Raw genomic sequence first — 13300 nt, 5'->3', positions numbered from 1 at the left:
TGAAATTTTTTAAATCACCAAATTATTATTATAAGAAACAAGATTTGAGCACAGTCAAATATCTACATAGACCAATTGCCTTATGAGGGTTTTATGTCACACGATCTGTTAAATCGGGTAATCGGATTTTCTTGCGCCCTCTACCTACATAGGACAGTTGACGCAGTCGGTAATTCAGAACCGTAGACCGGAGTTGTAGTTCCAAGATTACTTCATCTACCAGATGATGGATGTGGGCAAAGTTATTGAACCGTTTTATGGCCAGGACGGGTATATTCGATATACCCTTCCATGCCGAGGTCTAAAATACAATGCTAACAAGGCAAAAAATGTGCAATGTTAATTAATATGGTAAAACTACATATTGTAAACTGTAAACTATTGTAAACATAAGCGCATGCAGAGCTCAACAACGGTAGATTTTGGAAGTACACATACAGGATTTTTTAGTGATCCATGGTCGTCCATTGATGGTCTTTCTACATCTATGAAATATCTCATGAAATGATCGTCTCACCAGATTTGGTGACACGATATTTAATTTTACTGTACATACATGAACAATATTTATTTTACGCAAAATAGAACTTGATAAAAAAGATCAACTAATTGCTGCCAAGTGGTTAACTGCCTCTGTTATTCGTTGTCATATATATATATGTATATATATATAGAGAAAAATTCAAAGTAATGAAGGATTCATTAAGAAATTGAAGGCAGCAAGTGTAACAGAGTGGACCTTTAATTCTAATAGTAAAAGTATTAAACTCGATTCGAGTTAATAGTTGGTGACAAAAATTATGGCTAGTCCGCGGACTCGAAGAGTTTTAAGTGAATTAAAGCCTAAAGATGAGAACAATGTAAAATATTCATTTAATTCATTTAACATTTTACCATATGTTCATTTTATTGCATCTTGTCTTTTTATAGAAATGTTTTGAATGTGGTACACATAATCCGCAATGGGTATCTGTTACATATGGTATATGGATTTGCTTAGAATGTTCAGGTAAACACAGGGGACTTGGTGTCCATTTATCATTTGTACGTTCCATATCTATGGATAAATGGAAAGATTTAGAATTAGAGAAAATGAGAGTCGGCGGGAATAAAAATGCTCGAGAGTTCTTCGAATCGCAACCAGATTGGGACGATAACATGTCTATAGCACAAAAATATAATACGAAAGCAGCAGCGTTATACAGAGACAAGGTAAATATACTTCAATGATATTAATTGAATCAAACACAATTAGAATGAATTCTATGTAAAGAATTATAAATACAATTGGTAGATTGTAAAATTAGCTCAAGGAGAGAAATGGAGTCCAACTACTTCCGCTGCCAAAACTTTTGAACCTACTACATACTTTTCCAATCAACAAGAATATTCGTCTTATCAGAGCGATACATCTGGTGGTTCTTACCAAAATTTCAATCCGAACAGTTGCAAAGCTCAAACTGAAGCTTTCTTTGCCAAAAAACAAACTGAAAATGCCAATCGCCCCGAGTAAGTATTAATATAATTACATACCTAAATAGTGTAAACTATATATCATTTAACTATGGATTACATCTCTATTAAAATCTGTTGTCAAAGTGTTAATAGGTAAAGTTGCCGATGATGTGGGTCCTCGCTGATTTCTATGAATTTCAAGTATGTTATTAAACTTGACATTTTGAATAACTTTTTCCTTTGAAATAGTTGACGATCGGCTTTAGCTTCGGAGATATTAGTAAAAAGCTTTTGTAAGTTTGTATACAACTATATACGCACACAGGGTGGTTCACCGGATATTATTCATAGCGAAGAATGTTTATATAAGGTCGAATGTGGAGAACACCCATATGAATTTACAAGTAAAGTTTTTTGCGAATATCTCGTAAAGTAAAGCCGACTGCCAAACCCTTTAAAGAGAAATGTTGTTCAGAATGATGGTCTCGACAACATATCTAAAGCTCATTGAGATCGGAGAGGAGATAGCACATCGACACCATGGATTTGCAAGTACAGTTCTTTGCGATTATCTCATAAACTAAAAGGAGAATCAAAAACTTGAAAGGAGAATGTTGTTCGGAATGATGACCTTGACAACATATCTAAAATTCATTGAAATCGGAGAGGACCAACATCATCGGCATGTTTACCTGTCAATACAGGCATTTCTTCGATATTTTTGCAGTAACGTTCCACCTAATCAAGGTGGTAAGTACGGAGGGTTCGGTTATCAAATGGAAGCACCACCTAGAAGTACATCGCAAGAATTTTTTGACACCGCAGTGTCTTCTTTAGCAAGTGTAAAGATTAAAATATTAATATTTTATTGCATTTGTAAACATGTACAGGATGTTTAGTAATAGGTAAAAAACAACTCGAGAGATGATCCTTCATGACGATACAAGACAAGACAAACTGAGCAAGAGTTGTTTGTAATTCAGTTTTGTCTCTCAATTATTAACAATTAAAAATCTCTGTTTAATTGTTAGTAATATTGTTATAAAGGATCACATACTACATTTTTTACCTATCTATTGCCAAACACTCTATACACACACAATTACCTATTATTAATGCCTAAAAATTGTAGGGATGGTCAATATTTTCTTCGTCCGCAACAAAAATAGCGAGCAAAGCTACAGAAAATGCTATTAAAATTGGAGAACTGGCAACACAAAAGGTACACAAAGTAAATAATAATAGGAGTAATCAAATGTATTTATTGTTCCTGAATGCTTACTTAAAATATTATTTTGCATTGCCAAACATTAATTGTTCCTCTGTGACGTAGTATCTGAGAAGAATTTAATATATTTCTAATAGAGATTGTACAATTATCATATATCTAGCATTGTACTTTTAGCACCACATTCTTTGTGTTACAAAAACTGCTTTAGTACACTCATTTATCTTACTGTTTGCTAATCTATATTTTCATAATAATAATTTCAGTTTTGTAAATACAGTGTTCTATCGATAATTGTCCAGAACACGGGTCCGGCCAGGAATACTATTCTTTGACTTTCGCCGAACGTAGAAAAGGATAGCGAAGATCGCGGGCGTCGGTCGCCGAGAAGTGATAGCGAAGGTCGCCATAACTAATTTAACAACAAAACTTCTTTATTTTTCATTATTTTTCTATGGGAATTTCCCCAACATACACTGCCGGCCAAAAGTTTCGGACCACTCTATATTTTATTACATTTTACAGCATAAGTACTGGAAAGCGTCTTTAACGGTTCTGTAATGTTTTCCTGGGTTTAGAGAGAGAGAGAGAAGGTAGTAGGAATTAGTTTACGTGTAACTTTTGTTTTTTTTTATGAAAACACTTCATCATACACTGTACTTCATATACTGTTCTTCCGCTGCGGTAATGGGGATAGTTCTGGGACAATTACAGGCCAGACACTTGGGGCATTTATCGATAAAACACTGCATTCATATACTGTATCTTAGTAGCTTAGCAGTATATGTTATGCGACAATATTTTTCAGTTATTTTTCATTTTTTAGTTCTTTTTATGTTGTTTTCATTAGGTTCGCGATGGTACTTTATTGGAAGATGTTGGAGCTCAAGTTAATAATTTAGCTGCAAAGGTAGATAGCTAAAAAAATATGATTGAACTGTTTCTTTTTATATAGTCTTCTTCATCTTAGATGGATAACTTATTTTAGTCGCACTGTTATTAAATAATTATTATGCAGGTTGGAGATTTGGGAAGAAGAGGATGGGGCGATATTGGGGGAACAAATTCAATGGAACAAAATCAATACAACTCTAAAGAAAACTATCAAAGTTCCTCTACTAGGTACCAGAACAGTGAAGTTGAATCGTATTCTACAGAAAAAACATCTTTAATGAAGACTTCACAGTCAAAGTAAACTAATGAAAAATTATTTATTGCTCTTACACAGTGATCGTAGAGATCCTCAGGGAGCTAGATCGCGACTTTGTGCTGTATCTTGGATATTGAATTAATTTAGTACTTTTCTTTCGATTCTAGAACTAATATATTAGCATACGAATGGGATTGGGGTAATGATACAAAACAGACTAAGGAGGAAGTAACAGATACTAAGCCAACTGCAAGGAAGTCGAAAGACAAAGTTAAAGAAGAAGTTTTAATCAACTTTGGCGCCGATAATACTACACCAAACTGGGATTCTAAATTGGAAGACGACGCATGGGAAATACTAAAAAATTAATTGTTATTAAGAAATTAGGTAATTTGCAATGAAATTCAAGATCGTCGAATTCTCTTATCGATTTGAATTTTATATAAAATAATGATAATTATAAAAATGAAATTATTTTTACTCTATATTGTACCTTCTTGGTACAAAGAATGTATGTAAGTAAACATATTCTCAAGAAATTAGATGTTTATTTATAAGTTACATGTAGACATGTATCGTACGGTCCAGTAAACATATATAAGTACTGTTAACAGATTCAGATTTTAGAGTTAATGCACACGGAAAAGAAGAGGATGTGCCTGCTTTGTGTTTACGTTGTAGCTTTGCATTTATTATACATTTAAACCATTAGTAAACTTCATTATTCACTTTTATACAACTCAAATAATTTCTATATGAAAAATGTAAAACTATTTTAGTGTATAATACGTATTATAGATATTGATTTTATGTAATTATCGATTACATTTATTGATTAAAACTGTTCAGAAGAAAGATGATTTTCAGTGATACATATTTAGTACCTTCTAGCAGTCGACTTTGTAAAGCCCTCTGCGTTGCGTGTTCGCAGCTATTTCAATTTTACAAATTATCAATTGACACATATATAATGTAATAACATTTGTGTATCTGTAAATTTATAATACAAATAAGAAGAATCCCTAAAATATAGTTTTAATTCATTGTTAATTGAATAACAAAGTCCAATTATATTCCAAATAAGAACAAAAACAAAATTTAGAAAATGATATATGTATAATTTCATATTTAAAAGTATGAAAATTTGTATTGTTCAACTAAACTGTTTACAAGCAATTATCGCAAAATTAAAGAAAAATTTGTACTTTACAAAACTTTACTTGCAACCAATTTAATTTTATATTTTCAACTGATTCAACAAACTTTAATATAGTCTACAATTACTTTATGTTGAAATTTTGTTTTTTAATCATTCTTCTCTTAAATATTAACGTTTTATAACTAGACTGCAGATCTTTGTGCGATTATGGCTTTTAATATTAAATATTTTAATTTATTTCAGATCTAAAAAGAATACTCTACCACAGAAAATAAGATTCTATTTTATTCCACTTTCTTCAAATTCGTCTACAAAAATTGAAAATTGCATAAACATCCGCAGTCTATTTATAACACTATTTTCAATTTGAAGATTAAAGAATTTTCAAAATTTCCAGCTTTTAATTATAACTTAACAAAAACCAAAGAACACATATTACATTGTACAAACTAATATCGATAATACAATGCTGTTGTCTGATCTCATGAAATATTTGAAAAAATTCTTCGTTGAGGCACATATTTTATTATAATGAAGGAGGTATTGATGAACATAATGAATGCATATAACTATGTAAATTATAACTTAGCGCTATAAGGAATGTGTGGTCTTTCCTTGATACACTTTTTTAATATTCATTTTGGAATTAGCTCTTCCAGCGTGTGCCAATATATCTTTTTTTTGATTTGGCCATACTCTATCTTCTATATTTGATAAGGAGGAACATAGTAGACTTAAATCATTTTCTGATAGATCAGAAGGTGACTCTTCAAGACATAAATGATAAAGAAAGTTATAGATTGCTCTATGGAAAAATATGTAGTATTATTAATATTATTAACAATATCAGCCTATACAGCGTGTTCCGCTAACTCTGTCAACTTGAATATCTTGGTTATTTCACACAGTATTAGAAAATGTTACTTACATAAGTTGTAGGGTTTAAGAAACTACGTAATATGGTAATTCATGTCATGTAACTTCTGGTGAAGGCTAACATGGTACGGATGATATTTGTGACAAGTGAGAATTCGTAATGCACTACTTTTGCAAAACATTCCATTTAAAAAACAAAGCTGACCTCTATACCTTCTGTATTATACCTCCACTTGCCATTCGTACCCATTTTCTCGTATTGTTCGAAATAACCAAGATATTCAACTGGACAGAATTCATAGGACACACTGTACAATTAATGTTACAATTGAACAATAAGAGGTGATCGATATAATATGAAAAAATGTTGATACCTGAAATCATATCCATCTGCATCCACTGGCGATGGTTGACCTTCGAATAAGCTTATAAATAACAATGCTTCTGGTATTAAACTATCTCCAGGTTCGTATATACCGTAATTCAACCATTTGTCTAATTCATTTTCTTGGGAGATACTTGCTAAATCTGAATATTCAGATATTTTCAATTTAATATTTACAGGAGATATGTGAGGTAACATTTCTGATATCGCAAGGATATTTTCATCTCCGTATTTTTTAAGAGCTTCTAATAGTGTTCGTTTATCCGTATTACTCCAACTTTGTTTTGATTCTTCTTTAATTTGATGAACTTTTCGTTTTTTATTTTTACGTAAACTGTCTTGTCTTTTAACATCCATTTTGATAAATCAGCTGTTACAGCAGAGATGCCAGTATGCCAGGAGAAAACCAGAGAAAACCCTATCGTAAGGTTTATGTGACGTCACATAGATTTATATACAATATACACAATGGACCTAATATACACCGAGAGTATCCTGGAGTATTACGTTAAACGAAGGAAGTGCACGTATGTTTGTTCCCGCCAAATCATATTAAATGCACGTAATGCGAATGGAGTATAAAATTTTTTCTTCGTGCTAATAATCAGTGTCGCCGTCGCCAGATGAGAGCCAAACAAAGAGCCAAACGGCTCTCAGTAGCTCTCACACTCACACAGTGCTTCGATTGGGGATACCTTTTCTCGCGCATGCGCGAGAAAACAGTAACGTGTCCACTATTGGGTTGCAAAGCGGCCAGAGCCCTGAGGCAGCTATTATATTGGCGGGAATCTACCGAAATAATCTTACTGGACAAAAAGACTCCAGGACGTGTCCTACGAGTTACAAAATATACAAAAATACACTTGTTATACATTCATTTTTCAGAATCAAATCATATAAATTTTTTTAAATTCTGCGGGGTGCTCAAGGAACCCCATTTTATCGAGAAGGTTACGTTACTGAGGTTGAAATCACCGCGTATGCGCGAGAAAAGGTATCCCCAATGATCCCCAATCGAAGCACGTGCAGTACTGCTGAGTACCAGTGATGCCAGAGCTGTGGTACTGTGGTACTAAACCATACCCCCACCATAGCCTACCATTGCCCCTACGTTGTTTTCCAACTCGCCCGCGCGCTACACTCACCAGCGTACCTCTACGGATACAGTAGAGTGATACGCTGGTGAGTGTAGCGCGCGGGCGCGTTGGAACACGACGGAGGGGCAATAGTAGGCTATGGTGGGGGTATGGTTTAGTACCACAGTACCACAGCTCTGGCATCACTGCTGAGTACTGCTCTCACACCGTAGGGGCAGTAGTAGGCTATGGTGGGGGTATGGCAGGGTATGGTTTAGAATAATGGTTTAGAACCACAGTACCACGTGGTACCACGGCACGTGACGGCACGGTCTGGCATCACTGTTTCACACTAACACATTCTCCTCCTTTTCCCCTTCCACTGCGCAGGCGCATCTAAAAAAGAAACTGCGTAGGCACATCTAAAAACAAACAGCGCAGGCGCATCTAAAAAAAACTGCGCAGGCACATTATACTATTCCCTAACAATATATATATATAGATATAGATTACGGTACTGCGTTGAACACGCTTGCGTGAAAAAACCAGTCCAATGTCAAATATCTCATTCAATGATGTGCATAGTGACATTGCAAATTTGCCTATCTGTGTAGGTAGATATGGTATATGGTATATAGACATTGATATGTATCTAAAAGAGGCAATATTGTAAAAACAAATGTTCGCATTCTTACTCTGTAATCCCTAAAAAAGATAGTATTATCGCCATAGCGAGTCGTTATCCAATTAGAATGAAGAGAAATTTTTTGTCCTTTTCGGTATTGCATTGTGTTACAACGTATACGTATAGTAAACGAAATGATACATGACTCTTATCATCTGCTGTTAGGAAGAAGGCACGCGCGACGGAACAGGGGCAAGAGGAGACCCTACCCTACCGGTTTATAATCTGATTCGTTTACATTGTCATTTCGCCAATCAGATCTTCATTCGCTTCAGATGTCTCTTTTTCAACAAAGAAGAGCATTGTTTACACAGCATCAAAGTTATTTCGAACAGAGAGTTTCGAATAACGAATAAATCGGTTTATTCATTACCCTAGTAGGATGCAACTTGGATTACTTGGATGCAATATTGGTTGGCCAACCGTTAGACATGTCGCCCTTTTATGCAGGTGGGCAGTATATACGAACGTATCATCACGTATCATAATACGAACGACCAACATTATTATTCCAATCTTCTCTATTGCGGATTTTTTTTACAGTAAACAATATATGAAAAAAGGAAAAATCTTAATTCCCATACGTGGTCGCTATAATGACCTCGCTGTTAACGCGACCACGTTAAAATAAACTGCAAATAAATAAATAAGTAATTCTGCATATATGTATATATAGTATATACACATTACAAGCACATTATTGTACAAGACAAAATATATGTATATATTTTATGCGCATGTGTAATGATTATATATGGAGACACCTATCGCGTTATTTACTAAATCTCAACAAACAACGGCATGTGTAAACAGGTGTCGTAAACTGTCGTAAACACCCAATCAGCACCGATACCTCCAAAAATTTAAATTAATTTGCATGAATATATACATTTATATATACGTAATAGGAAGTATCTCAGGTAAAAATGATAATTAATGGCAAAAGTAATTTCAACATTTATATCTCTGTGATATTACAAAATTGCAAAAGGAAATAAATATACAAAAATGTCGAATATGCATATATATATATGTATTCTCATGAATTTTTAAATTATTTCACGATGGTTTTACCGTTATTTACGATGCATATTGTGCGTTACATTGGAAAATATCGTGAATATCTATTTTAGTGTAAAGAACAAGCCTTTTTTGTATTTAGGTTGGTGATTGTAGGAATAGAAATCAAGACAAGTATTTATTTATAGACATTGATAGACATTTACACGCATTAAAGTGATTATATATGCTAAGAGGTTGACACACTTACGCGAATCTTAGTAATTTTCACCTATTATGAGATAATAAAAAGGTATGTTACACATATAAATACCTATATATGCTTATTAGCGTGATTGATCCGATTTTTAAATTTCTAATACACAATAAGCTTAATATTCAAGGGCGTCGATATATTTAGAGTTGTACTCGTACGTGTCTTCCATGAAATTAACGTTGGTGTTGACACTGTTAATGAATATTTAAAATCTTTTAAGGCGGTAATTAAGAGTGATAACGAAAATTTTGCTGAGTTGGCGATACACAAAAGTAATGTGGCTAACGGAAATCGATAATATCAACATCTTCCGTCCGCGTGGCAGTTATTATTCAGCTTTACATTTGGTGGTTTCGTGAAGAGTGCACTTTGCCGCATACGATTCACCGCCATTAAAGTGGTGAATGCCGTTATTTGCACCGGCAAGAAACAGTTACGTAAAAGTGGCTTTTGTCCCGATATCATCCGAGTTGACATGACGAGGCTCTAGCAGAGTTCTTCATCTTGACAGTTTAACGCAGAGTAACGTTTCAACAAGAATACACTGTAACGTATTTAAAAGAGTCGAGCAATGGGATATTTAAAATCTGTTGGTACAGCGATCATATATATCGGGGTTTTCTTTGCTGTTATCACCTTTTTACCAGGATTACCTCCGCAAGTCGAATTTTCTGAATACAGGTATGATATATTTATTCGATTTCTTCATAATAACGAAAAGATATAAAATAATTACATACTTTTGCGGTTACTGTTTTAGAATAAAAGAACCTTCTCAGACGAAAATACAACTGGAAATAAAAAATCGGTTGAAAGGGGCCGAAGTGTTGTATGCTGGAGAACTGAAAGGAGCGGAGAGTTTTGCTTCGTATAATGGGGAATTATATACTGGTATACGTGGAGGTTATGTTGTAAAAGTTGACGGGAAAAATATTGTACCAGTCGTTAAATTTGGCCAAAAGTGCGGTGTGTAAAAGTTACTTTTCTAACTGTGCAGATACTTATCTTTGTAAATTCATTTGTGGCTATATTAAAACACATCATTGCAGATGGATTATGGCAAGAAGAAAAATGTGGCAGACCCTTGGGTTTACAGTTTAATGACAAAGGAGAGCTGTTTGTTGCTGATTCGTATTACGGTATTTTCAAAGTTAATGTGAATACCCGGCAATTCACAAATATAGTTAATAGCTCTAAACCTATTGATGGAAAACCTCCGAGAATTGTTAATTCTATCGATATTGCTAAAAATGGAGATATTTACTGGACGGATTCGAGTACAGACTTTCCACTTCACGATGGAATGTACACAGCATATGCTAATCCAACGGGAAGGTAAGAATTTCAAATTAGACTGTTTATATTAAAGAGATTATGCGAGCATTATGTTATCTGTATGCGGCGATTATGTTATCTCCAGCAAAGTGCTGGAAGTATACCTTATTTCTGTAGCAAACGTCCAGAGTACTATCATTAGCCCTTAAGGGGGTAAACTCGTTTCCAGGATTTCAAGGGTGCGGGATGCGCCTTCTCATTTCTCGATAATGCAAAGATGGAGGTTTTCAGTAGTCAAAAGCGCTAGATAAAAGATCAATCTAGGCTGCGATCGCGGCTGTAAAAGAGCCTAGGTGGATCTTTTATCTAGCTCTTCTGACTACTGAAACACTCCATCTTTGCAATATCGAGAAATGAGAAATTGATCACATCTATAACGTTGCGTGTAATCTTACCGGTTATTTACAGATTGATTCGATATAATGCTGCAACAAAGAAGAACGAAGTGTTACTAAAGAATTTAGCATTTGCAAATGGAGTTCTATTAGCTGACGATGAAAGCTTTGTAATTGTGAACGAATGTTTTAGTTCACGTATTATGAAATATCACTTGAAAGGTCCTAAGACTGGGCAACCAGAAATTTTTGCGGAAGCTTTACCTGGGGTACTGGATAATATACATACCGATGGACAAGGAGGTTTTCTAGTGTCTGTAATCACATATGCTGATTCTGAACATCCAGTGTTAATTCAGTCCCTCACGCCGCATCCATATTTAAGAAAAATGATTTCCAGACTTTTCTACCTAATAGAAGCTCCATTTAAACTACTACAAGATGTTTATCCAAATTATTATGCAGAAAGAGTTATATATTCGGTAGGTTCATTCGAGTCTGTTAAAGGTTTAGACACAAAGGAAATGTCAGTAGTATTGAGAATGGACAAAGCAGGGAATGTAATTGATGCTATTGCTTCCGATGACGGAAAAGTTAACTCCATATCCTCTGCGTACATACACGATGGGAATTTGTGGCTTGGTTCTCCTTGGCTTGAGTATATAATGAGAGTTCCGTTAAAACAAGCATTTCCACATTTGAAAGAAAACAAAAAACCAGTAAGCGAAAAACAATATGAAGAAGAAGAATCAATTTTAACTGTTTCGAACACACCAAATCTTAAAGTGAATGTAAAGCCTTCGAAAGCAAAAGCAACTGGTCAGGAAACTACTGCGAAGCCTACAGCGAAACCTACAACACCAAAACCTACAGCTACATCACCGAAGCCTACAACCACAACGCAGAAGCCTACAACTACCACTGCAACACCGAAACCCACAACTACCGCTACAACACCGAAACCTACAACTACAATGCCGAAACCTACAACCACAGCACCAAAACCTACAACCACGGCACCAAAACCTACAGCTACAACACCAAAACCAACTACACAAAAGACAGTAACAGAACAAAAACGCCCTACTACTACAGAAAAACCACCTCCTTCGAAAGCACCAACGAAGGAAGTCAAAAAAGAGAATTCCAAAGAAACGAAAACCGAGAACTTGAAAGAGGCGAAGAAAGAATCGTCTACTTCGAATGTTAATACGAAAACGACAAGCGGAAAAACTGATTCGACAGAACAAAATCAAGGAGATAAAGTGAAAGCGAAATCCGATGAATCAGCGAAAAAAACTACTCCTGAAGCTCAACCTGGACGATCCAAGCCAGTTGAGAAAAATAGTGATTCTATTAAAAAATAGATATTAACGTGTTGATTGTCGCCGTCAAGTTTCGATCAAAACTTGATTCTATTCCATTCCATGTTAAAGGTTCCATATATTCCAGACATATCGACGTAATTTGTTTTAATTTTACATGTTCTTTTATCATTCCTACATTCTGCTATTATAAGGATATAGAATTTGCTTTCATTTATATTATTCTAACATAGTTCCATGAAATAATATTATAAGACTATTTTATTTTATTGTACTATACCACGTAATATATGCGGTAGAAAAGTCAGGAAACGCATTAGGGACTGTGATTTAGATTTGTACATAAAGTTGAAAGTAATGTTGTTTTTGCAAATTTTTTTCATAACATGGTACGTTAGAACATAGTACTAGTATTGTGTTTAGTGTGTATGTATGTATATACGTTTTATGCAAACATACATACATATATATATATGATAAAAAAATATGTATTTTATAAATTTTAATTTTATTTAGTTATAGAACAAAGATGAGGCCCAAGCGGAACATGGAAAAGAGTATTTTTGTTATAGCTATTCTTGTTATTTTGATATTAATTGATTAACATTCCAAAAGAAAAAATGATATTGTATAATAGGGTAAGGTTAAATATTGAACTGATTGTATAAACATGGTAACTGATATTAGATCAGATCTGTTTGTGAGGTTTAAATCATACCCTTATGATTAAAATTGTTTAATGTATCCGAAAGAATATATCTTCCATTAAAATTTTCATTTTATATTTTTATATATGATGTATTTTTCTACTCAAGGTGTGTTAAATATATGTATATACATATGAACGTACATATTATTTATGCAAAAAAGGATTCTGATTAATGGATAACTAAATTCGTACTGGTTAATATTTTCTTTTTTTTTCAAGGTACACGGTACATCTAAAAAATTCATTTTTTGTTGCATGACGGTGTAAAACAATGTTCTTACTTTTATACGAGAATTAACAAAAGAT

At 34.0% G+C, this 13300-nt stretch overlaps 3 protein-coding genes across 5 annotated transcripts; 2 read left to right on the top strand and 1 right to left on the bottom strand.

The window, feature by feature from the left end:
* The first annotated feature begins 474 nt into the window (after nucleotides 1-474).
* Nucleotides 475-9971, top strand: Arfgap1 (ADP-ribosylation factor GTPase-activating protein 1). 2 transcript variants are annotated; one of them, XM_076428421.1, is made up of 12 exons: nucleotides 476-860; nucleotides 931-1212; nucleotides 1295-1509; nucleotides 2183-2297; nucleotides 2588-2677; nucleotides 3534-3593; nucleotides 3702-3874; nucleotides 4001-6780; nucleotides 8180-8464; nucleotides 8558-8934; nucleotides 9177-9326; nucleotides 9511-9971. In XM_076428421.1, exons 1-8 carry the CDS (start codon nucleotides 801-803, stop codon nucleotides 4200-4202), a joined length of 1197 nt encoding a protein of 398 aa, XP_076284536.1. In that variant the 5' UTR covers nucleotides 476-800; the 3' UTR covers nucleotides 4203-6780; nucleotides 8180-8464; nucleotides 8558-8934; nucleotides 9177-9326; nucleotides 9511-9971. The 2 variants fall into 2 exon arrangements, with proteins under 2 accessions (XP_076284537.1, XP_076284536.1); XM_076428422.1 differs by lacking the exon at nucleotides 3534-3593 and having other exon boundaries at nucleotides 475-860.
* Nucleotides 4362-7228, bottom strand: LOC143211034 (uncharacterized). 2 transcript variants are annotated; one of them, XM_076428440.1, is made up of 2 exons: nucleotides 6243-6967; nucleotides 4362-5797 (listed from the first exon to the last, which is right to left on the bottom strand). In XM_076428440.1, exons 1-2 carry the CDS (start codon nucleotides 6608-6610, stop codon nucleotides 5584-5586), a joined length of 582 nt encoding a protein of 193 aa, XP_076284555.1. In that variant the 5' UTR covers nucleotides 6611-6967; the 3' UTR covers nucleotides 4362-5583. The 2 variants fall into 2 exon arrangements, with proteins under 2 accessions (XP_076284555.1, XP_076284556.1); XM_076428441.1 differs by lacking the exon at nucleotides 4362-5797 and adding an exon at nucleotides 5838-6153 and having other exon boundaries at nucleotides 6243-7228.
* LOC143211014 (adipocyte plasma membrane-associated protein Hemomucin) lies at nucleotides 9830-13075 on the top strand. The gene is made up of 4 exons (XM_076428406.1): nucleotides 9830-9971; nucleotides 10051-10256; nucleotides 10340-10625; nucleotides 11034-13075. Exons 1-4 carry the CDS (start codon nucleotides 9862-9864, stop codon nucleotides 12325-12327), a joined length of 1896 nt encoding a protein of 631 aa, XP_076284521.1. The 5' UTR covers nucleotides 9830-9861; the 3' UTR covers nucleotides 12328-13075.
* Nucleotides 13076-13300: the final 225 nt, after the last annotated feature.

Source organism: Lasioglossum baleicum, chromosome 7 (assembly GCF_051020765.1).
Source record: "Lasioglossum baleicum chromosome 7, iyLasBale1, whole genome shotgun sequence".
Taxonomy (NCBI): Eukaryota; Metazoa; Arthropoda; class Insecta; order Hymenoptera; family Halictidae; genus Lasioglossum; species Lasioglossum baleicum.
The sequence above is the reverse complement of the archived record's forward strand: the minus strand, read 5'-3'. Positions and strand labels throughout refer to the sequence as shown.